The sequence below is a fragment of the Salvia hispanica genome, chromosome 3, assembly GCF_029641045.1.
Source record: "Salvia hispanica isolate PSC_SH4W2 chromosome 3, Shi_PSC_v1, whole genome shotgun sequence".
NCBI lineage: Eukaryota > Viridiplantae > Streptophyta > Magnoliopsida > Lamiales > Lamiaceae > Salvia > Salvia hispanica.
In genome coordinates, this window is record NC_142694.1 from 9,275,136 (window position 1) to 9,300,128 (window position 24,993).

Genomic DNA, 24,993 nt, shown 5'->3' on the forward strand with positions numbered 1-24,993 from the left:
GAAAAATGAGAAAAACTCAAAAAATCCTTGTTCGGAAAAGTTACATGTCTCGATCTCATATTACGAAAAGTAGACCAATTTAATCCTTAATTTCAAAAGATAAGTAAAATTAATCCATTTTTCCGAAATCTCTCGCTTTGCAAAATGATCTCTATTACTATTATCTACTCCTTCAAATCAAACTTGATAAGCCTCCAAAGTCCAAAGCTGCCCGTCTGAAAAATCCGGCTTACCGCTCACAAGCATTTGCACACGTTGGCTGGCCCAATGGGCTACAAAACTGAGGCCCAGCAGAAATGCAATACACACCACACCCATTTATTTGGTGTATTTATCTAATTAAAATCCAACACTCTCTAAATTAATCAAACTGTTTAGAATATTGGTTTTTTCTTTAAAAAGGTGTAAATGTTGTCAATTTAAAATATTGAATGTTAATAATATCACTAATATCATGATAAAAAAGAAAATAAATCTAGAAGTAACCTCTATGACATTTAATCTAACTCAATTAAAAAAAATTCTCTCTCTAGATCATGTTAAGCCCATCCACAATAATCATCACTTATTCATCTAATATCAATTTTAAAATATTTTTTTTAATTTATTCCTTATATAAAGGACAACACATGCAAACATTGATCCCTTATTCATCAAGTCCCGATGGGTCATAACATTTCATTCTTTAACTTAAAAATGTAATTAATAAAATCATTTCATTAATAAAACTTCATTAAAAATTTAGAAATTACCTTACAAATTCTAAAAAAATTAAACACTACATAATTAAAATCGAAAAAATAAAAAACCATAAAAAGTTAGTCTTCTAGTGGAGATGACATTCAAACGAGACATGAGTTGCTCAATTGTTTAGTAATGTATCACTATGACCGCGTCATACGGGAAGTGTCGACCTTTATTGCAGCGAACAACATTCCAATTAAAACATTTGTGTGAGTTTGGAGGGCCACTTAGTTTGGTCCGTCTCATCCATGCCTCTAGCCATGAAAATTTTTAGAGAGAAAAATGAGTGAAAAATAGTTTTTTTAGGTGTGAAAAAAAGTATATATATATGATGAACGAGATACTTAAAGATGATTTTAAGGGTAAAGAATGAAAAATCGAAAAAACTTTAATATTTGGGGAAACAATTTTTTTTTTTGTTTTTCAATTTTTCACCAACTATTTTAATAAAAATAAAAATTAAAACGGTTAACGGACGCCCACTCAGCGAGTGGGTGTCATCGCCGCACCAGAAGGCGCCACATGGGTGGCAACGCTTGTCCGACCAACAAGGGCTCAGACCCTCTACAAGGAACACTGGTGGTGGGAGGAGATGACTGCAACGAGTGTCCTTTAACATCTCATCCTTGTGAAACGGGATACGCCATAATAAGGGACACTGTACTTCCTCCGTCCCTCATTTAGAGTCCTATTTTGCTATTTTTCGTCCAACCCTAAATTAAGAATCATATTTCACTTTTACTATAAATGACAAGTCGATCCCACATTCCATTAACTTATTTCACTTATATATTATTATAAAACTTATATACGTGATACTCATATTCCATTAACCTTATTCAATCTATTTTTCTTTATAATTTCTTAAAATTTATGTTCAAATTAGAACGTTTATTCTTAAAGGGGGGATTTAGAGTATATTGTAAAATAAATATGGAAAGTTGACAATACAGTTGGCTAAAGATCGCCTTGCTCCAAGCTAAGCTGTCATTTGATATGAGATTATAACTTTCCAGAAATACCCCTCGTCAACAAAATCCCGGAGGTACAAAATAGTAATTTGAGCCTTCCTTTGCGAGAACATTTTTCCCTTTCCACTTCTCTCTCTCTCTTTAATTTCCCTCTCTTCCATTTAAAAAGTAAGTGGAGACGCTTTCCCACATTTCGCCTCACAATCAACAATTTCAAAGGAAAGATTTCGATAATATGATGCGATTATTCGGCCGGAGTCCGGCCGCAGATTCCCCGCACGCGGCGTCTCCGCCGACTCCACTTCCCGCCGCTTCGCCCAATATGTCTGCCGGCCCGGCGAGGCCAATCCGCCTTGTCTACACCGACGAGAAGGGCAGGTTTCACATGGATCCAGAGGCGGTGGCGCTGCTGCAGCTGGTCAAGCAGCCCGTTGGGGTGGTTTCCGTCTGTGGCCGCGCGCGTCAAGGAAAGAGCTTTATATTAAATCAGGTACAGTTGGTTTGGCAGGGTTTGCGTCAGTCTCGGCAATTTGATTTTTTTTTTTCTACTAGGGTTTCAGTAGTGCTGGAAGACTGGTTGACTGAGAATAGTTTTGTGATTGACTTCCTAGCTTTCTGCTCGATTGGGAATTCTCTCGTGCATTAGGGTTTTCGGTAGTCTGGTTGATTAATTTAGGGTTTTGGGGTCATTGTCTGATGTGTAGTGGGTTTTGTTACTCGTTCAGGCGCTGTTCATACTTCGACAGTATTACTTATACTGTAGAAGAATTCCTAACACCGAGCAATCCATTTAGCATACTTATTACTTATCAATTAGTGGAATATTAGGCTTGTTGAGAAGGATAAGAAAATGACTGGTTGTTTCTCTTACTACATTGTCGAATGGTTTGTAAAACTGGTAACTTATTGTTGTCTTTCAAAGTAATTGTTGTGCCTGTCATCATCATTAGCTGCAAATCAGGTTTAATCAGGATTGTGCTACTCTTTAATGTAAAGTCTAAGTATCATTTTGATGTTTGGGTGAACTCTTAGCTTCTAAAGGAATTTTTTTGGAGTTGGGTAGAAAAATTACACAATTTCACTATTCCCTATCTGTTCAATTCAACATCATAGCTTGTTTGTTTCGCTGTTGAATGGTTGGGCTTAAGTATATCTTGAATGAAGAATAAAAGGTACTACCAATGAAAATATTTTGGCCTTAAGGTTTGTTTTGAGCATTTTTCCTGCATTAAAAATATTTTCTAATGTGGTAATGGTGCATTTGGTTTGTTTCTCGTTTGTTTTGTGTTACGTCAGCTCTTGCTGAGTGAAGAAGATTTACATTTTTGGTGAATTGATTTGGTTCAGATGTCTTTAAAAAATTCAGCTCGAAAATTAAGTGGTTTCAAGATTTTTTTAATTTTATGTGATATTAGCCCTTCATTTGTGTGAAAAGAAGGCTATTAATGTGAAATAACTACTTTAAGCATACATGCTATTTGAGTAGCTTGCTGAGATTTTATTTTGCAGCTTCTTGGGAGGAGCAGTGGATTTCAAGTGGCTTCTACACATCGTCCTTGTACAAAAGGACTTTGGCTGTGGAGTACCCCCATACGGAGAACTGCCCTAGATGGAACAGAGTACAGCCTCTTACTGTTGGACTCAGAAGGAATTGATGCTTATGATCAAACGGTCAGGTTTTGTTTCCTTTATTGCTTCTGGATTGGTAGTTGTAATTGAATAATTTTAGTGTTATTTGTTCTAATTGTGGTTTAGAAAGACGTTCTTGAGGCTCGCCGCAGCGTGAGCCGCCTGGGAAATGCCTTTGTAGCCTTATTTGCACTTCTTGAAGACCTAATTATGGCCATTTGATATTTGACTTTAGTTCTATCATTCCAATTTTATTTAGAGATTTTCTAGACCGAGAGCTAGTTGTGAACTTATGATTTGTAAGCGTTTAACTCCCTCCGTCCCAACGTAGTTTAGTCGTGTACCTTTTTTGGTCGTCCCACTATAGTTGAGTCATTCTTTATGGAAAAATCAGCACATTTTATCTCTTTAGTTATCTATTTTATTCTCTCTTAACTTATCTATTGCATTCTCTGACTTACTGTATTCTCACTCCACTTAGCTCAGAAACACTATTTTTTAAATCTTGTGCCCAAAGAAACACCTCAACTAAGGTGGGAAGGGGGGGTATTATAGTTGCTATGTTTTTTTAATCATTTTTAGTGTTTCAATGTTTTGTTATAATTGCTATTATATCCATGTGTTTTTATCATTTACTCTCAGGGCTCATGCCTTGGACCACCTTGAGGCTTAAGCCTTCTGGGTCCATCGGAAAAGGTCTTGAGGCGTAAAAATGCTGTTTTTCAAAACCTTGGTCCTATTACATGCATATCATCTGCACCCTTGCTTGCAGTGAACATATTCCCCATATTTACTGATCTTAAATCATGTATAACCATTTCTTAATTATATGCATAGCTATACGTGCATAATCTATCCCATATTATACTCTCATCTTGTCACTCTGGACTTTATTTTTGACAGGGAACATACAGTACACAAATATTTTCATTGGCTGTCCTCTTATCAAGCATGTTCATATATAACCAGGTAATTAAATTGTTGAAGGCTTTCTCTCAATGTCTAGCAGTAGATAACATTAATCTTTATCTTGTATTCTGTTATCCATGCCTTCTTTGGTCCAAATTTTGATCATTCAATGAAATTGCTTCAAGGAAAATGACATTTGATGCCAAGAAAATAAGCATAATGATATGTTGATTCTTTGGCTTAGATGGGTGGTATTGATGAGGCTGCACTTGACCGTCTCTCTCTTGTGACCGAGATGACCAAACACATTCGCGTTAGGGCATCTGGAGGTAGGAGTACTGCTTCAGAGCTTGGACAGTTCTCACCAATATTTGTTTGGCTGTTGAGAGTAAGTAATAGAATATAGACACACGTTGTTTTCAACTATTGGCCATGTTTTACCTCATAGTAGGAATCAGTAGCGCCACAAAGTTTTGTTGCTTCTCTACTTTGCAGAACATATAACTGTTCAAATGCATGTGTAGGACTTCTATCTAGACTTAGCAGCGGAGGATAACCGAAAAATTACACCGCGTGACTACCTGGAGCTTGCTTTGAGGCCGGTTCAAGGAGGCGGAAGAGATGTATCGGCAAAGAATGAGGTTATTCTTTTATTTCTTGTCTATGCCTATGCATTACTCGATATTGTAATGTGTATTTTTAAACTGTAATGTTGTGCTCATGTAATTCTTTCAACAACATTACTCAACTTCCTCACACTCTCTAAGATTCTCTCTCTATATAATATATGCTGAGCTGTTTATTGGCGAAATACTTGACTAGATTCGAGAGTCCATCCGAGCTCTTTTTCCGGACAGAGAATGCTACACTCTTGTACGACCCCTAAGCAATGAGAATGATCTTCAACGACTTGATCAGATTCCTGTAAGTGGTTATCTGAGACAATTTTTCATTTTCATTTTTTATATTTTGTGTGCTGTCTATCTCAACAACCTTCTTTCTTCTTTCTACTTTGCTTATTATGCTTAATTTTTCTATGTATTGCAGCTGGATAAATTAAGGCCAGAATTTAGATCCGGTTTGAATTCATTTACAAAATTTGTTTTTGAGAGGACTAGGCCCAAGCAAATGGGCGCAACTGTGATGACAGGACCTCTTTTTGCTCGTATTACTCAGTCATTCCTTGATGCTCTAAATAATGGTGCTGTGCCTACAATAACATCTTCATGGCAGGTTAGCATGCTCTTTTATCTGTGCAAGTTGCTTTTGCTGGATTTTGAGATATCCACTTATAGCCCTTTAGTATATGATATCAAGATATAGTTCTCAATGCTGCTACATTTATGTATGTTATATTGCACTGCAACTTGCTGCTTAATGATATTGTTAATTGCTATACAATCTAGGGTATTCCACATACATATAATCTTTTATATAATATGCAGATATAGTTGCCAATGCTGTAACATTTATGTACATTATATTGCATTGCAATTTGCTGTTTAATGATATTACTCATTGCTCTCAATCAGACGAGAATCTAAAAATTTGGTTGACAGGCTATATTAGAACTTTCTCATATAGTTTAAAAGTTGCGATAATTCTTAAGTACCTCCACTATTTATGTGCATTAAGTTTTCATTGGAGTAACACTGTCATGAGTAGTTTCTTTTTGGTGGTGCCACATCTTGTTTCCCTTAATGAGATGACACCTTCTACGGTCAAATTTTAATCTATTTAATTAGTTATCTCTATCTTTACATTTTTCATTCAGAGTGTTGAGGAAGCAGAATGCCAGAGAGCATATGAATTGAGTACTGAAGTGTATATGTCTGCTTTTGACCGTTCCAAACCCCCTGAAGAAGTAAGTATTGGCTTTCTTGTGGATGTTGTGCCTCTCTTTTTTAGTATTTGCTAAACTTTGGAACCTGTGTAGGCTGCCTTAAGAGAGGCACATGAAGATGCAGTTCAGAGGTCAATGTCCTCGTTTAATGATAGTGCTGTAGGTGCTGGTCAAGTGAGACAAAAATATGAAAAACGTCTTCAGACTTTCTTGAAGAAGGCATTTGAGGTTCATGTTCCTAGCTTAATACTATAAAAGATCTTCAATACTTCTTTAGGTTTCATAATCTGTTACATTTACCTTATAATTGAATTGTTGTAATTTACGGATAGATTAAGATCTTTGGATGTTGTTGATTATGTTTTCTAATTAACGAATGTCGTTTTGGGTCTATTTGGCCCTATTATTGATTAAGATTGCATGTTAATTGCAGGATATTAAAAAAGATGCTTTCCGGGAAGCTTATCTGCATTGTACACGTACCATAGAAAATATGGAAAGGGAGTTGAGAACAGCTTGTCATGCTCCTGATGCAAAAGTAGACACAGTTCTAAAGGCAGGTTTTCATTGTTGATAGATGTTTTCTTTTGAGAATATCCTTCATGGTCTAGTTCAGTGCTTATATTTTGGATTTAAGCCCTTATTGCAAAATTAAGATCTAGTATGATTCTATTTCAAATTCCTTTTCTTGATGCTAAACAAAATGCAATTTGTGTTTCTCACTCGTTCCTATCGGCAGTATCCTTTTTATCTTTGCCTTTTTTACTAGAAAATAACATGTGAAACCTATAATACTGCTTGGTTCAAACTACAACAACGTCGCAAACAAACACACAATATTTGCACTGTCGATTTGTTGTCTTCATCACAATTATATTAATTAACATTTTGTTTAAATCACAAGATTTTTTATATTTACCAGCTAGCTTCACAGATATATAGTACACATATTTTGGTATAATATTGCTAGCTTCACAGATATATAGTACACATGCAACCAAAGTTTCATTTGTTTGTTCCTCTTGTGTAGAAATTCTTATTATGACTTCAGTTTCTTGTTGTGCAACTTGGGCAAGTATAAAACCAAATTCTCAACTGAAACAGTTATAGAAGGCCTAAATACTTCTGTTCTGGCAGGTTCTTGATGGGCTCTTGAGCAAGTATGAATCCTCTTGTCATGGACCAGAGAAGTGGCGGAAAGTAGTTCTTTTTCTTCAACAAAGGTTCTTGTATCCTGTGTTACTTTCTATTATGTATGGTGGTTGGCTATGAAGTTCTTTTCTGATATTATTTGATTTGTCCAGTTTGGAGGGTCCACTTCTGGACTTCATCAAGAAGCAAATCGATCATATTGGGGCAGAAAAGAGTTCTCTTGCTCTGAAATGCCGTTCAATTGAAGACAAGATAGAATTGCTTAACAAGCAACTGGAAGCTAGTGAGAAGTATAAATCTGAGTACCTGAACCGCTATCAGGATGCTATCAAAGACAAGGAAAAACTTACAGATGACTACATGAACCGTATAAACAATTTGCAAAAAAAATATAGTTCCTTGGAAGAGAAGTCCTCTAACTTATCAAAAACACTTGATATAGCAAGACAGGAATGTACGGATTGGAAAAGGAAATATGAGTTGGTTTTATCAAAGCAGAAGGCTGAAGAAGATCAGTTTGGTGCAGAAGTTGCGATGCTCAGATCGAAAAGTTCTGCTGCTGAAGCAAGATTGGCAGCAGCTCAGGAGAAAGCTCAATCTGCTCATGAAGAGGCAGAGGAGTGGAAGCGTAAATATGATATTGCTGTCAGAGAAACGAAAAATGCTCTAGAGAAAGCTGCTGCTGTCCAAGAACGCACAAATTATCAAACGCAATCAAGAGAAGCTGCTCTAAGAGAAGAATTTTCAAGTGCACTGGCAGAAAAGGTATAAATTCTTTCATGCTGGAGGAAATAATACATTTGTTTGCATCTCTTTATACTGGGACCAGTTGTGTGACTTTATTCTTCTGTAATAATATCAACAGGAGGAAGAAATGAAGGAGAAGACCTCAAGGATTGAGGAAGCTGAGCAGCGTTTGACAACTTTGAGTTTGGAGTTGAAGGTAAGGTTCAGACAAGAGTAATCATTTGATTAATATGTGATAGCTTTGTGCATATTCCTCCCCATTATAGCTTAACTATCCTCCTTGCACAACTTTTGTGGTCAGATTAGTTGCTCGTAAAGCATTCAGTTTTTTTGGTTAAGGTTCTTGTAAGTAGCTGCCAAATGTATCGACTCTTATGCCCAGGAAAATTCCACCTTTTCAACTTCTACCTATTTTTTCTGAAAAGAGAAGCTTACAATAACTTTCTGGCAGCTTTGTTTCTTTCCCTTCCTTTCGTTCTTTTTTCGGGGAGGGGAGCTAGTTGGTTTATATGCTATATTTTGTTAAGCTGAACCTTGTTTCATTCTTTTTGGGGGAGGGGAGCTAATTGTAGTTGGTTTATATGCTATATTTTGTTAAGCTGAACCTTGTTCTTCACAGATTCGTTTGGTTGTTTTTTTAAATTTTATTTTCTCTTCTGTTTTCTTGCTTGAGCGTGCACCTGTCATTCTGATCTCTACCAGAATCCATATCTGTAAGTAATCTTGATGTAAATTAGTGCCTGCAACTTATTTTGTCTGATGTTACTGGCTATAGGCTGCTGAATCAAAGCTTAAGAACTATGATCTGGAGACATCAAGATTAAAGCTTGAAATCAGGGAGCTAGGTGAAAAGGTAGAAGGAGCTAATATGGCTGTTCTTTCAGCACAAAGCAAAGCCAGGAGTCTGGAACAGGAAAAAATGCATCTCGAGCAGAAGTATCAAGATCAGTTTGACAGATTTGAGGAAATTCAAGAAAGGTGTAAAGCAGCTGAAAAAGAAGCTAAAAGGACAATGGAATTGGCTGATGAAGCCAGAGCCGAAGCAGCTTCTGCCCAGAAGGATAAAAGTGATTTCCAGCGTGTAGCAATGGAAAGATTGGCACAGATTGAGAGGGCTGAAAGGCATGCTGAGACTTTGGAGAGGCAAAGGGCTGACTTGGTTAATGAAGTTGAGAGGTACAGAGCATCTGAAAGGGATGCCTTGTTTAAGGTAGAAATGCTGGAAAACAGAATTAGAGAAAAGGAAACAGAAATTGACTCACTGTTACAGTCAAATAACAGCCAGAGAAAGACCACTGTTCAGGTACTTGAGACTCTATTGGCAAGTGAGCGTGCTGCTCATACAGAGGCAAATAACAGAGCTGAAGCCCTCTCTGTTCAGCTGCAAGCTACTCAGGGGAAGCTTGATGAAGTTTCTCAGGAATTGACTGCTCTTCGATTCGGTGAAAAATCGACAATCGATGGCAGGCTGAGAACTGCTTCCCATGCTAAACGTGGTAGGACCAATGATTATGAAATGGGTGCTGACTCGGTACAAGATACGGTCATGAATGACAAAGTAATCAGAGGAAACAAAAGGACCAAGAGTACCAACAGCCCTATGAAGTTTGGGAGTCCAGAGGATGGTGGTTCTGTGTTTAGGGGGGGTGATGAACCAACCAATAGTGAACAAACAAACCAGGAGGATTACACTAGGTTCACGGTGCAGAAATTGAGGCATGAGCTTACAAGTCACAATTTTGGAGCTGAGCTGTTGCAACTAAGGAATCCTAACAAAAAGGACATCCTAGCTTTGTATGAGAGATGTGTTCTCAAGAAACCATAGTAAAAGTTCGTCAAGAGTAGCTCCTTATATACATTGGTGAACTTTCTAGTACATTCAGATGTTGGTGTGTCGGTATTAGTTTCTTAGTTTCAGTGAGAGGGTAGAAATTATGTGTCTGGATATGATAAATTTGTTAGGTCTTAAGTGTGGAGTGATGTTCATCCTGCATTATTTAGTGTCAAATGTTTACTTTTTAGAACATTGCTGTTCCTGGGCTTGTTTTGCTGTTGTTACAGGACAGTGGCGCGTGCTGTAAAATTTCAGGCTGATGAAAAGTCCTATAGGTTGTGTTTTAAAGTATTTGATCTTGTGTATTCCATTGCAATGGATGAATGGTGTGTTATAAGAATCTTGTTTATAACTTAGGTCTTCATTCATTCATTGCATTCTTTATATACTACTATGAGAATCTGCAATTCTTATCCCTTAGCAGTTACTCGACAGCTTCAAATTGTTGCCTGAATTTTTCATAATCTCTTAAAAGTATTATACTACATATTTTTAAAGTTGCTTGTCTTTTGAGCTGAATCTTTTCAGCCCTATACAAGGATGCCTCTAGAACATGTTTTGTGATTTTTGTCATTGTCCAAATAAAGCCTTAGTCATAATTGGAATATAGAGTTATAGAGTTGTGATAAATGTAAAACTCAATCTTATTGTAGAAGATAGAACCAAAACACAAGTTCAATTTTAAACATGAAGGTCATTTGCAGTTATAGTTAAGTGACAGATGGTATGAAAATGAATCGTGATTTATAAAAATCATTAACCCTATAGGCTATAATACACTTGATTGCATCATCTATCTACTGTCTTACTACTCCTATTGTTTAATTTATAACACTATAGTCAATATAGATAATCAATCCATGCACTAACTTTTTACTACAGTTATAATATCAGTATTAATACTTAATAGTAGTAGTATATTTCAAAATAAAAATTGTTTTTATTTTGATCCGTTCTTTAAATTTAAAATTTTTTTATTTTAGATTTTTTTTATCTCTTATGATAGTAAAACTTATTCACCTCCACTGACAATATGCATTTCATGGCTCGTTGTGACCACCTCCACTGACAATATGCATTTCATGGCTCGTTGTGAAGGGTCGTACTTCCTTTATCCGATAATAGATGTTTTATTTTTGTTTTTTAGTTTGTTTCTATAAAATATTTACATTTCATTTTTTTAAAAAAAGTTTTCCCTTATACCAATATATAAAAATATATTTTCTCTCCACTTAATACATAAAAATAATATAATAACATCTCGTAAAATTTCGTGCCTTCATCCAAGGATGACATCTATCCTCGGACGAGGGAGTAGTATGATTTTATAATAATAAAAGTAATCCTACTATTATTATATACTTAAATAAAATATAAACAAACTAAATTTATACTCCTACAAATTTCCCAAAAATACAGCTCTCCCCGTCCCTAGTATCAATCAAATCCTCCCCTTCCATCACTTTGAGCTTTTCCGATAATAGTCTGAATCCCAGGTTCGAATTTTGTGATCTGATTCGGGAACATGTACTCTCTTATTCCATGGATTTCTAATTAGCATATTTGACTCTATAGTCCATTCGATTTTAATGGTGTTGGTTTACTATAATTTCCCTGCATATTCTTTCCTCCAAAACTGAAATTCCAGTTCTCATGATTTATGTGGTCGCTGTTCAATTACACTCAGACAGAAGTCTAAAGCTAGGAATTAGGGATACTTAACTTTGGGATATGGTCAATATCAATGGAAATTTGAATTAACTGAAGCGATCTTTCATATTTTAGACATTCATATGCATTTGGGTCCTTTTCTACACAAACACACTTGTGGCATTACTTATACATTACTTAAAAGCTTGTTTATGGAATTCTAAAGTGCATTGCTTGTAGTGAACTTTACTTTCTTATCCATATGTAAAAACAGTGGTTATGACTGGTAAACTTGAAGTTTAATGTGTGAACAGACTTGATGTTGTTAAAAACTAATCTGTTATTGCCGTAGCAATTCTGTATCTACTGACTGAAGTTAGTAATGTACTACCTTTTTATGATCAGCTATTACCTTGCTGTTTATCTCAGTTGGCATTTGAACTATACATGCTTTGGATTCTGTAATGGGCTTGAGCAAAACTGAAGTGAACTTGAGAAGGTTACTTGCAGCAGCTTCACAGCAACAAAATCAGGGAAAGCTTGTACATGTATGCGCTTGGTCTTCATAATTCTTCGCTCATACATTTTTATTACATTATATTCATCATTGTAGTCAAGCATATTACATATATTTTGTTGATTAATTTGGGGAGAGTTTAGTGAGAACATGGTTTTTTATTCTTTAAGATACTTTTGACCAACTTCTGTGATTTTCAGCTTACCTGATTTATTTGTCGATTGGATTTGGTTTTGAGAATTTGTTTTTATTGGAAAATAAGAAATCTATTCTTGTTTTTGTGATGATAATATTTAGTATGTGGCCACTTTAAGAGAGCAACTGGAGCAATTGGCTGAAGAGAGGACTCCTGAAGGGTTGCCAAGGTTTGTCTAATTCATGCATGTGACTTTCATTTTGACGAACTCTATACAAGGTCTGTGGTATCTGATTCTTTATTTGGTTCGTCATATATGATATACATGGTTAGTTGGTTACCTAGCCCTTAATGCCTCACAAGCTACTCCAGAAGGATCTGTTGATTGATTGAATTCTATTAGGCATAACGAAGCTGACACTTTCAACTTATTTATGGCTGTCAGTTTGAATAAAACCCATACATTGTTGGATTCCATCTAAAGTTCATTTTCATCATAGATTGCTAAGCATTAATCAGGTGGTGGTTTGCATCATTTCTTGCCTAAAATTACCGTCTTCTTGATTTTCTTGTCACGCCTAAAATTTTAATTTTTTTGTTCCAAAAACTATTGGTAGATTTCTATTTGCCTCCTCATGCCTTACAAGCAACTTTGAAATTTCTACTATTGATTATTTTGCTTCCAGCATTTGAATAAAAGCCATAGCATTCACTGGTGTATTATCAGTTTTAACGAAACACTCTGTATAATTGTACTTCCTTTATAAAAGCTCATACATAATTTGATAAAATCAAGTTAGTTATTCCCAAATCATCTCCTTGTTAACCTTGAAGTCAATATCTTTTTGTAAGCTTTGTATTGCTTTTCCTTTTATACCGTAAAGTAATAATATCTATAAATACTATCCAGGAACTCTTATATGTTTTCTATTTGATTGTGCCACTCTCTTTTTTTCAGGGTATCAAAAGCTCAGTTAAATGAATATTCTGAGAAAATTGAAGCTGTAGCAGCTAAGTTAGACGTCACTGAGGTGGGTTCGAGTTTTTAGCTGCATGCTTGTTGAATAGTACTTACTTTACTTAATAGCTCTGTTCTGTGTAGAATACTAGCATTCCATATGGTTTCTTAACCTTTTAGTTACCGTAAAGATGCATCTAATTTCCAAAGATGGTCAGATTGATAATAAACGGTGCATTCCTTTTCACTGTGGTTTTAACCCTTTTATTTAAGACGAATATAAACAAACACAATACATACTCAATCAATCGCATTTTGGATTAATCAATAATAGTAAAAAAAATCAGTGCTCATTGAATATCAGCAATGCTAGGATCTAGATAACTTTTAAGTACTAAGAAAAAGAATACAACTTTTTTTGTTTGTTGTATGTTTGTGTGTTGCTTCTGACACTATCAAGTTGTTTAGTTTAATCATTCATTTCTTACGTGTGGTTTCTTGAAGTTTGATTGTATTAATTTACCTGTTCAATACTTTCATTAACTTACCACTTTGATGTTGCAAACTTCCAACAAAAACATGGCAATTAGAAAGTTGAATTTAGATCTCTTTGACTCTTTCTTAGTGATTCTACTCTCTTTGGGGCTATTTTCTCAATCTTCCACATTGCTAAGAATGCAATAATCTTTTATGCTTGTATGGTAGTTGCATGACCGCCTCCTCAAATAAACTAGAAGTAAAGGCCGTCTCCATGTATAGACTGATCTCTCTAATTAAATTCATCTGTCAAGCTATTAGCAATTATCGCTAAAATGATCCTTTTCCTTGTCAAATTCCAGTCCAGTACTCAAGTTAATCAGGAGCCTTCATTTGACACCAAGGTCAGAGAATCCCCTACCACATCTGACGGAGAAAATATTCAGTCTCCCAGAGGGTTGAGAAGGAGAATTTTGTATGTAAACTGATTGTTATACTATCTTATTACATTATTTGTTGCCTAAATTATTTAAAATTGACTTTTAGTTGATACAGACCCCCGTCAGCAGATAAATCCCCCAGTAGGATCAAGGACAGTAATAATTCGAAGTCAGTAAAACTGGACGCTGCAGCACATGCTCATATTGAGAAACACAGGTAACATAATTTTATCATTTTCTGAGTTAGTTGATGATATTTTTTTTCCCTACTGAATAACTTGAAAAGGAAGCTTATGTTGACCCAGTGGTTATTCCACTGCATGTATTTTTCTCAAATGAGCTTATATTTGGTTAATTAGTTAGTTCTTATGAGATGACCATAGAATCATAAGATGTTACTTTCGATAAATTTGTAGCATTGCTTTTGGGTAACTAAAGGTCATTAAACTTGTTAGATGTTGGTGGATGATAATTTTGTATTTAGATCTATCACGGTGATAATAAGACCGTATTTTATAAATAAGTTGGGGACATTCTCACTTCTTAGAGATATTGATTGATTGAATGGAATGTGATTTTTTTTTCCTTGTAACCCCCATGTGTATGAAGATATATTTCGTTGTGTATTTTTCTTATACAGACAACTACAAGAAGATTTGACGGATGAAATGGTTGGTTTGGCACGACAACTCAAAGAGAGTAGCCTTATGATGAGTCAGTCCATAAAAAATACCGAGAAGGTGAGTGAATTTTTGTTGTCATTTAACAAAAAAACAGTTTGAAATTGGTTGACAGGGCAATCGATATCCTGCACCTTCTTTACATATTTGTGGGTTTACACGAAACTTCATCACTGTTATTTTAGGACCAAACTGTTATCATTCTTACCAATATGGAGTATTATTGATCATGGAATTTCACTTTAAACTGAAGGTAGTGTTGCACTGCCTTTATTATGGAGTTGTAGTATTATTTCTGCTGATTGCCGTGTCCTATGTAGATACTCGACTCAACTGAGAAAGCAGTTGAGCAGAGCTTGGCGAGCACTGGACATGCAAACACTCGGGCAATGGAGGTTTATTCGCAGAGTCTGAAAACAACGTGATTTACATGGCTGCTGATCTTCGCCATGACTTGTGTATTCGTCATGGTTGTACTCCTTATTCGTGTTACTTAGGATTAAGGTAAACCTTTTATCCCAGCTGTAGAATGTAATTGATTTTTTTTTAAAAATAATGTGAATATGAATTTGATTGAGGTCTCATGGTAAGATGGTTTTGTATAATATTTTGGGAACTCCTTTTTTTTAATGGGCAAATTAATATAAAGAGATCAGAGCCTACTAATTACAATCAACTCGATTATATTATTTATATAAAATTAGTGGCTTTTTTTACCACCAACTTCAAAATAGAAACAAATAAATCATCTAATTGGATTTGGAATTGGAATTGGAATTGGAATTTATTTTTCACAAATAAACCCACTCATGCGTCAACCAGTTGATCACTTCGTAACTTCGGTAAGTCAGCACGTTTTTCATTTATGGTAATTTATTTAAGTTAACATATTTTTCGTGTCTTGGCAATCATTACCTTCCTAAAACAAAATTTTAAATAATGAATAAAAATTATAAAATCTGCCCTGTTTGTGTTCTTCGTGCCAAAGTTTCCGGGAAACAAGAGATTCTGTAATTCTCTGCATATAACAGTACGAAATTAGTGGGTGATATTATATGTGTTTAGAATTAAAGATCTCCTATTAAAAAAAAAAAATACTTTGATAAAAATATATGGCACTCGCAATTCTATTAACGTTCCCGACAAAAAGAAAGAAAAATTTATACGAACAAGACGACAGAAAAAATCATAATTTGGGGGAGTAGAAGTTAATTTAAATTATTGCAGAATAAATTTCGTTTAGAAATTATATTAAAATAAGAAATTGGTAGAGAAGAAAAGACCAAATCACCAATGATTATGTAATGATCAGACCTACTAAATCCCAACATACCACACGTAAAATAATTAGTACTACTACTATTAATTTGAATAGCCGACCCTATTGGTTTAGAATTAGACAGATCACCGTCCAATTTTAAATGCTAGTTTCTTCATTTCTTGGGCGAAAGCTCAGTTGCAATAAGGGATGTATTCAAATCCTTTTCATATCTTTTGTCCTTTTTTCTTCTTAATCTTAGTCCCATGATTTTATCATCTGACGGTTAGACTAATGTCACGTGTCATTTAATAATGTACATTTTTATTCTAATAATGCACAGCGGGTAATAATGTAACATTATAGACTAATAATGCACATTTTCATTCTAATAATGGACACCGGCTAATAATGCAACATTATAGACTAATAATGCATTGATCACAACCATCCAATTCAAGGATCCAAGGGCTGAGATTAAGAAGGAAATAGGACACTTGGGTGCGAAGGAGCCTAACGCATCCCAACAATAATAATACTAATAATTATTATCATAAACAAATAAAAAACAATGTAATATTCTCTCAGTCCCAATTTAGTAAAGTCATATTCCATTCTAAGTCCTAAGATGTCCCAAGTTAGTTGTGTAATTTCTTTTTTATAAAAAAAATACATATAGTATTCCTCACTTTATTAGTATATTTCACACTTTACTCTTTATTCATTCTATGTTGTATTTTATGTTTTCTTCATTTAACTAGTTAAACATAATTTTTTTTAAATTTTGTGTCCAAAAGAAAACGTCTCAAATAATGTAGAAAAGATTGAATAATAATAATAATAATAATAATAATAATAATAATAATAATAATGCTGCAAACCCAAGAAAGAAAAGATATGCTAATAGTTTAGGGCTCGTTTGATATATAGTAGTATAAATACGCCATAATATATGATATGTTTAACTGAGATTCTGAGATGTTTATTGCACCCTTCGTCTACGAAAATTATGGTACGAAAGAAAGGATATGAATATTAAAAATATTGATAAATTGTTGTACATGTAGAAGAAATTATAATGGGGAATCAGGTGTTGGAAGAGGATATGAATGAATAAAGTTATTCACAAACTGTTCAAGGCTTATCTTGGAAAAAAAGCTCATTTGGAGGTTCATTTCATCATTTGATAGCATGGAGCCGAGCTTGAGCTTGTCTAGTTGGACATGTTAAATTTGTTTGTTCAAAAACATGTTCACAAGCTTGTTAATAGGAGTATATTGGCAAATCTTTAACAGATATAGTGCGTGAAGGTTTTTTAGGCTATTAGCACTAAAATTTGACTACAAGTGAATAGTGTACCTACAATATAGCTAAGGTTATTTGTAATGTTGAGTACTTAAACTAAGAAAGAAGTAAAAGTATTGAGATGAAACACTTAGATAAATACTCCCCCCGTCCTAATAAATATGAAACGTTTGCTTTTCGGCACGAAATTTTATGTAATGTTATTTTGTGAATTAAGGAAGAGAGAGTAACATAAATAGAGATGATGTTGTTTATATTTTAGAGCATCCGCAATGGTCGGCTAGCGACCGGCTAGCCGATTCGTCGCGCTAGCCGATCGGCTAGCCGAACCATTGCAATCGGCGAACACGAAATCGGCGAGCGGATCGGCGTGGGCTGGCCGATCGCTCGTCGCTGGCCGAAGCGCTGGCCGATCGGCTAGCCGCCATTGTGGCGGCCCGATCGGCCAGCGCCGATTTTTGATTTTTTTTTAAATCATATATAAACGCGATTTTCGTTTCATTTTCATTTGCACCACTTGTTTTAACGAGTTTTCTCTCTCTCTAACTTTCTGTACAAGAGCATCATCGAGCGATGAGTAATGCGGGTGGTAGCGGTGGTGGTAGTGGTGGGGATCCTGAGGAGTACGAACGGAGGATGAACGAGGCTATGGATGCCTACATGAACCGCGGGATGGAGCGGTACATGCGTATGGTGGAACAGCAGGCGATACCTCGCCCTCCACGAGTTGTCCACCACCGAGCAGTGATTGATCGGGATCACGTAGCTGCACATCAGCGGCTGTACGACGACTACTTTTCAGAGAACCCGCGGTTTCCCGCCAACATGTTCCGGCGGCGTTTTAGAATGCGCAGGGAGTTGTTTATGCGCATCGTTGGCGCATTAGAGCGTCGATATCTGTGTTTCCGCTTCAGGCACGATGCGGCTGGCAGACCCGGCAACACCCCTATTCAAAAGTGCACGGCGGCAATCAGACAGTTGGCCTACGGAGGCGCGGCAGACATGTGGGATGAGTACCTCCACATCGGTGAGTCGTCAGCCCTGAAATGTCTGAAGGAGTTCTGTGGGGGCGTGATCAGCATTTTCGGTGAGCAGTACCTTCGAAGCCCTACTCCCGAAGATTGTCAGAATTTGATGCAGATGTACGGGGAGAAGCATGGGTTCCTCGGGATGTTAGGCAGCATAGATTGTATGCATTGGGAGTGGAAGAACTGTCCGACTGCCTGGAAGGGGGCCTACACGACCGGCTACAAGTCAAAGAACCCCACGATAATCCTCGAGGCCGTAGCTGATTACCGGCTGTGGATCTGACATGCGTATTTTGGGGTAGCCGGATCGAACAACGACCTCAACGTCCTGAACTCGTCTCCCCTCTTCAACGAGAAGTGCCAGGGCGTCGGTCCAGCCTTCTCTTTTGTGGCCAACGACAACCGGCTTGATATGGGCTACTACTTGGCGGATGGGATATACCCTCGGTGGCCGGTCTTTGTGAAGACCATCCGACAAACAAGTGATGAAAAGAAGGCCTACTTTGCGCAACGACAGGAGTCGGCGCGCAAGGACGTGGAGCGCGCATTTGGTGTGCTCCAGTCTCGATGGGCGGCAATTAAGGGTCCAACGCGTTTGTGGGAGGTCGGATGCGTTTCCCAGATAATGTACGCCTGCATTATCCTGCACAACATGATCGTCGAAGACGAAGGCGTACAACTGACTAGTTGGGTCAGTGACGATGAAGCCGGTCCAAGCCACGGAACGGCCACCCCTAGTGTACGACGTGGGGTACCTCTCGATGAAGCCGGCCGCCTTCAGGAATTTGCCAACATGCGCCAAGTGGATGCTCATATTCAACTCCAAAAGGATATAATTGAAGAGTTGTGGGCACGGAGGATTGCACGGCGATAGTTTTTTTTCTTTATTTATGCATGTAATTTTTTTTTTATCTATGTAACTTTTTTTAAATGCAATTAATGAATTTTCCCGTATATGTGTCGTAAATTTAATTCCGTATTTTAATCGTAATTTTAATTCCGTAAATGTAGTATATTTTGAATTGTTTTTATTGCGGCTGACCTATGGCTGGCCTAAATCTGATATGGCAGGTGTATTTTTTAGTGTTGCTGACGTGGCAGGGGAGAGAATGGTTGGCCTATGGCTGGCCTAAGCACCATTGCGGATGCTCTTAGGAAATAATGGCTGGCCTATGGCTGGCCTAAGCACCATTGCGGATGCTCTTAGGAAATGTTTCATTTTTAATGGGGCAATCCAAAATGAAATACTTTTTTATTTTAATGGGATATAATCGTAGGATATTGATTTCCTTAACCCCCAACAATTCTATTTATTAATCCACTTACTAGTACTTCATTATTCATTTATAAACTTGACGTGCCTATCTAATATAAGACGACTAAGTACAAAAAGCTCCTAAGATCATTGTCCCCATATTAAATCTCAAGTCTTCTCAGAATATCGATCTAACATGCTAATTACTTTCAAACTCGTAAACCTTCCAAATTTAGCATATGGCCATATACATACACATCGCTTATGTGAAGCCGTAGCTCACAGAAGGACCGATCAAAACAATAATTAAAGTAAAAATTTGAATAAAAATTACTAAAATACTACTAAAATTAATAACTCTCATCATAATTAATCACTCTCAAATTCTACCAAAATTTACTGAATTTAGCTCTCCACATACAAAAAGACTAATAACATCACAACAAGAAATAACAAAACAAAATTCATACGGACTATTGTCTTATAGCCTATGGTAATTCAATCAATTGAAATTATGGTATACAGCCTCTCTATGTAGTGGGATTGAAATTCCAAATTATATCCATATCCGCCTTTATGGGAGACTTTTAGCGTGAATAGAAATTCTAGAATCGAAGACTTTAAGTTTGAAACAAAGATATATTCTAGAATGGACAGGAACTTAGCTTGGACCATGCTCAAGTCATCAAGTGAGAAAATCAGCAGAGGCCTTAATAAAATAAGTTGACTTTACCTACTTAATACTCCCTCCGTTCTGCTTAAGATGACACGTTTTCCTTTTTAGTTTGTCCCAACCAAGATTACACATTTCCTTTTTTGGAAACTTTCTCTCTCCAATTAATACACTCAACCACTTTTTCCCACCCTTATTAAAATATTCACCTTTCTCTCTCTCTATTTTAATACTTCCACCCACATTTTCTCTCTCCAATTAAACACATTAACCAATTACTCCTAAAACCCCGTGCCGGCTAAAGAATGTGTCATCTTAGCCGGGACGGAGGGAGTAACATCTCTTTGCATATCCTCATTATAACTTAAACTTAGCAGTTAGCCCACTTTATACGTGAAATTGAATCAATTACAGTTCCAAATTAAGATCTACGTAATAAGTTAATTTCATTCAGTAATTCATACCATACTCAAAGCAAAAATGAATAAAAATAAAATAAATAACCCTCCTCATTCCTCATTTAACAAATCTTCTATCCACGTGGCACCCTTTTTCTTATAATCTAATCCTAATTCCTAACAAAATCACAACGCCATCTCTATACTGCTTAAAATCGCGGCAACCTGCCTCATCGACGGCCGATTTTTCCGGCTATTCGCGACGCACGCCAACGCAACCTTGGACAACCGAACGAGCGGCCCCACATCCGCCGGCACGGCCAGCCTCGGATCCAACAGCTCAGCAATCCTCATCCCTCTAACCAACGGCAGGCCCCACTCCACCACGTCAGCACTCCCCCGCCCGCTCAGCAGCTCCATCAAAACGACGCCGAATCCGTACACGTCGCATTCCTTCGAAACGCCCTTGCCCTCCCTCCAACACTCCTCGTCCACGTACCCCCCCGCCAGCCCCTCCGGCGCCAGGAAATGCAGCCCGTAGTCGCAGAGACGCGCGCAGAGCTTCACGTCGATTAATATGTTCGACGGCTTGACGCAGCCGTGGATGATCGGCGGCGCCACCTCCTCGTGCAAATACTCCAGCCCCCTCGCCGCCCCCGCCGCGATCCTCAGCCGCCGCCGCCAGTCCAGCAGCGCCACCCCGTCCGTGTTCTGATGCAGATAGAATTCCAAGCTCAGCATCCCGCCGAATTCCATCACTATGATCCTCTCCCCCGGAGCCTCCGAGAATCCTGCTTTTTCATGTTTTGATATCAATTAATTGATTCGATTATTAATTAGTTAAAACACCGTACCGGTTATGGGCACCACGTGCGGATGATCGGCCAACGACAGCGTTTTGAGGATGGATGAAAATCCGAATCCGGCATTGTTGAGGACGAGGCGGGGGTGGATTCGCTTCACCGCCACCACCTCTCCTTTCGGCGTCACGGCGGCGTACACGGTGCCGATCCGACCCTTCCCGACGATCCTGCGGTGGTTGAAGCCGTCGGTGGCGGCGTCGATTTCCATCAATTGATACGATGGTGCACAGGGCTTTGTCACCGGCGGCGATGATGCGGTTGATTCGGTGTCTTCGTCGGCGTTCGCAGCCTTCTTTCTGCATAAGAAGATTAGTAAGATTCCGAAAATCGTGATGCTCGTCGCCAGAATTCCGATGAGGAGACTGTAGAGCGTACGGAATTCTACATAACTCATTCTTGCTGGTTTTTTTTGAAAAAAAAAAGAATGATTTTATTTTGGCGAGTGAGAAGTAGTTTTGTGTGGCTGAAGAGATGAGTTGGTTTTGGTTTGGTATTAATGGGGTTGGAATGTAAGTTAGTATTTGAAATTGATTCAAAAATAAGGTTTGATTGGTAAGGGAAGGTAGAAATCTAGCTCATATATATGTTAGGTTATTTTCAGCCATTCAAGATTGATTCCTTCAATTTCCATTTCAATAAAACTGAAATATATATATACTTATATTGCTTTGTCGTCATAACTTATACGACAAACAATTAGCTGCTGCTCTTAATTAAGGCTTTTATATTGTACAATATTGTCAAGTTATTTTGTACTTAACATTGTACTCAATTAGATGTTTAATTGGTCAATTAGTCAAACGTTGGATTGATAGTAATAAATTTAAATGAACATATAAGTAAATAGAGAATATTCTTGATTGATTTTTTGTTTTTTGGGTTTTCTATTAAGCACGCCTTCGATGCCGAAAATATTTATTAAGTAAGGCAAGGTATAGTCTAAATGTTATAGTATGATTGCATTAATTTGATAGAGAAAATTTGATTGCAATAATGAACTAAAAGCGAAGTGGATTGTACGTAGCACGGTTTATGATTGTATTTGTTAGATGAAGCATCAAACCAATGATGAGAAGATATTGAATACATTATTGCATTCAGACTTGTCTGTGGATTTTTTTAACTATAAATTATATATCATTAATTAGTATCACAGCTATAGATATAATATTTTCATGTCCTTTTGCTTCTTCACAAACTTACAAATCAAGGATCAAATGGGTACAATAATCAAAAGAAGAAATATTTAAAAATTTGAAAAAAAAAAAGGAAAACCAAAAGAAAGTTATGTATGTATTTAGAAAAATAAATCAATTTGCTCAAACAACTTCGGTTCATCAACTTCCACCTAACTAAACACGAAATTACTAATATTTTTCGAACTATATTAGCATTTGTTTAGTTGCGATATTTATTGCATAAACAAAATATTGACTTTAAACATTCCTAACTTTGATTTAATACTACTACTTGGTGGGGACCTTTTACATCTTAGACATTGAAAAAGGTGGTTTGCGGTGACGTGTTATTTGTTGTGACGGTGCAAAACAAGAAATATTGCACATCACTTCCACGAAAATCGCAAATTTTATTTCAATTATCAAAAAGGACCACACTCGATTAGAATAAATCATTTTATGGTCATCCTTATTTTAAATTTTCACATATCCCATCCAGCATCTAGTTTTTATTTATTAATAAAATGCATAAAAAAATATAAAATGTTACTACTGAAAAAGGAGAAGACATAAAAATGCAACAAAATAAAAGAAAAGAGCATAAAAATAAAAATAAAATAACGAAAAGAACAAAAAATGAAAATATTTATTAAAAAAAGTAGTTTATAATTAAGGTTTGAACTTACAATGCAAACTTTAGATTTTACCAAAACGCCACCTCTCTAAACATTAATTTATATAAACACATCAAATTTATATAGAAAACAATAAAAATATTTTTTGCACATCGAACTTACTAATATTACTGGAGTGGAAAAATTATATAAGTCTCCCTCAAACAATGCAAAATTCACTTATTATAAAGGATACCATAAAAAATATAATAATTTCACTTATTTTCTTCGTCGGACTGACATTATCCCTATTGTCGAGAGATTACATTGTATGGATCCATATACGAAATGCGTATGATATAGAAAATGATTGAAGTAGAGAGAAGTTGGAGAATAAATTAATTAATAAGAATTGTAATGAAATGAAGAGTATTTATTGAAGCTATTGGACATCTTTGTGTCTCTGAGCAGCCCACTATTATTTGGGCTAAGCTTGTTTCAGTCTAAGCTCGTTTTCATTAGTAATGCCCATACATGAAAAGGATACTTGTGAAACAAAAAATATTAAACTCAGATGTTGGATTTTTTCTTAAAATTGGACATATATTAGAGCATCCGCAATAGTTAATAGGCCAGCCATAGGCCAGCCATTCTCTCCTCTGCCACGTCAGCAACACTAAAAAAACCACCTGCCACGTCAAATTTAGGCCAGCCATAGGCCAGCCGCAATAAAAACAATTCAAAATATACTACATTTACGGAATTAAAATTGCGATATACGGAATTAAATTTACGACACATATACGGGAAAAATAATCCATTCCATTAAAAAAAAAGTACAAAGATTTTTAAAAAAAAGTACATGATTTTTTTTTAAAAAAAAAGGGCTTCAACACCCGAGCCCCGCCACTCTCTACTCCTCATCGCCGTCGCCGTCGCCCTCCTCGTCGCCGCCGCCGTCTCCGCCGCCGCTGCCGCCACCCGTGGTATCTGAGCCCACGTCGGAACCCCCCAGCCGTGACCTCGCGATCTCTAAATCAGCACGCATGCTCTCGAGCATCTCGTAAAGAATCCTCTTCTCCGTGGGGTCAGTGGCGTTCTTCCACTCTCGGAAGACCTGTAACATCTGAGCCCGCGTTTGATTACGCGAATGGAGAGTGTACTCGAGTGGGGCGGCTGGGAGGGTGGAGGACTGGACCTCGCGGGGCGATAGGGGGGATCCGCCCCTCGCAGCCCGCTGCGCCCGCTTCTGTCCAACCGGGCGGGGGCGACCAGTAAATGAAGGAGGGGATGGAAACTCCTCAGCATCCGGGGGGAGGTCGTGGGATCCGCCGCTGCTGCCGCTGTAGTCGCCGCTATAGTTAAGTCGCTGCTTCTTCGGCCATCCAGCGTCGCACCCCGCCCGGAACTTCTCCGAGTCCTTCAGCAACAAGAAGCACTCCCAGAAGGTGAACTCCTTATACGTCCCCTCCAAGGGGAACTGACTCGCGGCTATCCTCCGGGCGTCGTCCTCAGTCTGCCCACTTCTGAGCTGACGGAGGGCGTTGGCGTACAAATTCGCAAAACGGCCAACCGCGGCCCTGGTGCGCTCCCACCCCTTCCGGACCTCCTCGTTGCTGAAGTCCTTCCCGTGCGGGCAGTGCCTCTTATAGGCAGCACTGATCTTCGCCCACATGTTGACGACCCGCTGGTTGTTCGCAACCAGTGGATCGTCGCACACCTCCAACCACCCCT

General features: G+C 37.3%; 3 protein-coding genes across 4 annotated transcripts; 2 read left to right on the forward strand and 1 right to left on the reverse strand.

Moving 5' to 3' along the window:
* Positions 1-1,837: 1,837 nt before the first annotated feature.
* LOC125213517 (uncharacterized) lies at positions 1,838-10,181 on the forward strand. Its single transcript, XM_048114108.2, has 14 exons — positions 1,838-2,205; positions 3,225-3,386; positions 4,248-4,313; positions 4,498-4,641; positions 4,778-4,894; positions 5,076-5,177; positions 5,301-5,486; positions 6,028-6,117; positions 6,190-6,324; positions 6,530-6,652; positions 7,234-7,319; positions 7,401-8,013; positions 8,114-8,191; positions 8,771-10,181. Exons 1-14 carry the CDS (start codon positions 1,951-1,953, stop codon positions 9,818-9,820), a joined length of 3,207 nt encoding a protein of 1,068 aa, XP_047970065.1. The 5' UTR covers positions 1,838-1,950; the 3' UTR covers positions 9,821-10,181.
* A 1,032-nt stretch (positions 10,182-11,213) lies between these two features.
* LOC125212604 (uncharacterized) lies at positions 11,214-15,292 on the forward strand. 2 transcript variants are annotated; one of them, XM_089067535.1, is made up of 9 exons: positions 11,214-11,325; positions 11,909-12,027; positions 12,294-12,361; positions 13,091-13,163; positions 13,930-14,042; positions 14,123-14,224; positions 14,648-14,747; positions 14,873-14,940; positions 15,008-15,292. In XM_089067535.1, exons 2-8 carry the CDS (start codon positions 11,944-11,946, stop codon positions 14,912-14,914), a joined length of 582 nt encoding a protein of 193 aa, XP_088923661.1. In that variant the 5' UTR covers positions 11,214-11,325; positions 11,909-11,943; the 3' UTR covers positions 14,915-14,940; positions 15,008-15,292. The 2 variants fall into 2 exon arrangements, with proteins under 2 accessions (XP_088923661.1, XP_088923660.1); XM_089067534.1 differs by lacking the exon at positions 14,873-14,940.
* A 5,343-nt stretch (positions 15,293-20,635) lies between these two features.
* On the reverse strand, positions 20,636-22,043 carry LOC125215975 (Protein kinase superfamily protein). The gene is made up of 2 exons (XM_048117568.2): positions 21,459-22,043; positions 20,636-21,395 (listed from the first exon to the last, which is right to left on the reverse strand). The coding sequence occupies exons 1-2, from the start codon at positions 21,859-21,861 to the stop codon at positions 20,791-20,793; spliced, it is 1,008 nt and encodes a 335-aa protein (XP_047973525.1). The 5' UTR covers positions 21,862-22,043; the 3' UTR covers positions 20,636-20,790.
* Positions 22,044-24,993: the final 2,950 nt, after the last annotated feature.

Excerpts from the sequence above, each read along its gene's own strand:
- LOC125212604 (XM_089067534.1), top strand. The coding sequence starts at position 11,944 with ATGGGCTTGAGCAAAACTGAAGTGAACTTGAGAAGGTTACTTGCAGCA. Across the intron at positions 14,043-14,122 it reads GGGTTGAGAAGGAGAATTTT|ACCCCCGTCAGCAGATAAAT; the intron begins GTATGTAAACTG and ends TAGTTGATACAG. Across the intron at positions 14,748-15,007 it reads CCATAAAAAATACCGAGAAG|ATACTCGACTCAACTGAGAA; the intron begins GTGAGTGAATTT and ends TGTCCTATGTAG.
- LOC125213517 (XM_048114108.2), top strand. The coding sequence starts at position 1,951 with ATGATGCGATTATTCGGCCGGAGTCCGGCCGCAGATTCCCCGCACGCG. Across the intron at positions 5,178-5,300 it reads AACGACTTGATCAGATTCCT|CTGGATAAATTAAGGCCAGA; the intron begins GTAAGTGGTTAT and ends TATGTATTGCAG. Across the intron at positions 8,014-8,113 it reads CAAGTGCACTGGCAGAAAAG|GAGGAAGAAATGAAGGAGAA; the intron begins GTATAAATTCTT and ends TAATATCAACAG.
- LOC125215975 (XM_048117568.2), bottom strand. The coding sequence starts at position 21,861 with ATGAGTTATGTAGAATTCCGTACGCTCTACAGTCTCCTCATCGGAATT. Across the intron at positions 21,396-21,458 it reads GCACGTGGTGCCCATAACCG|GATTCTCGGAGGCTCCGGGG; the intron begins GTACGGTGTTTT and ends ATGAAAAAGCAG.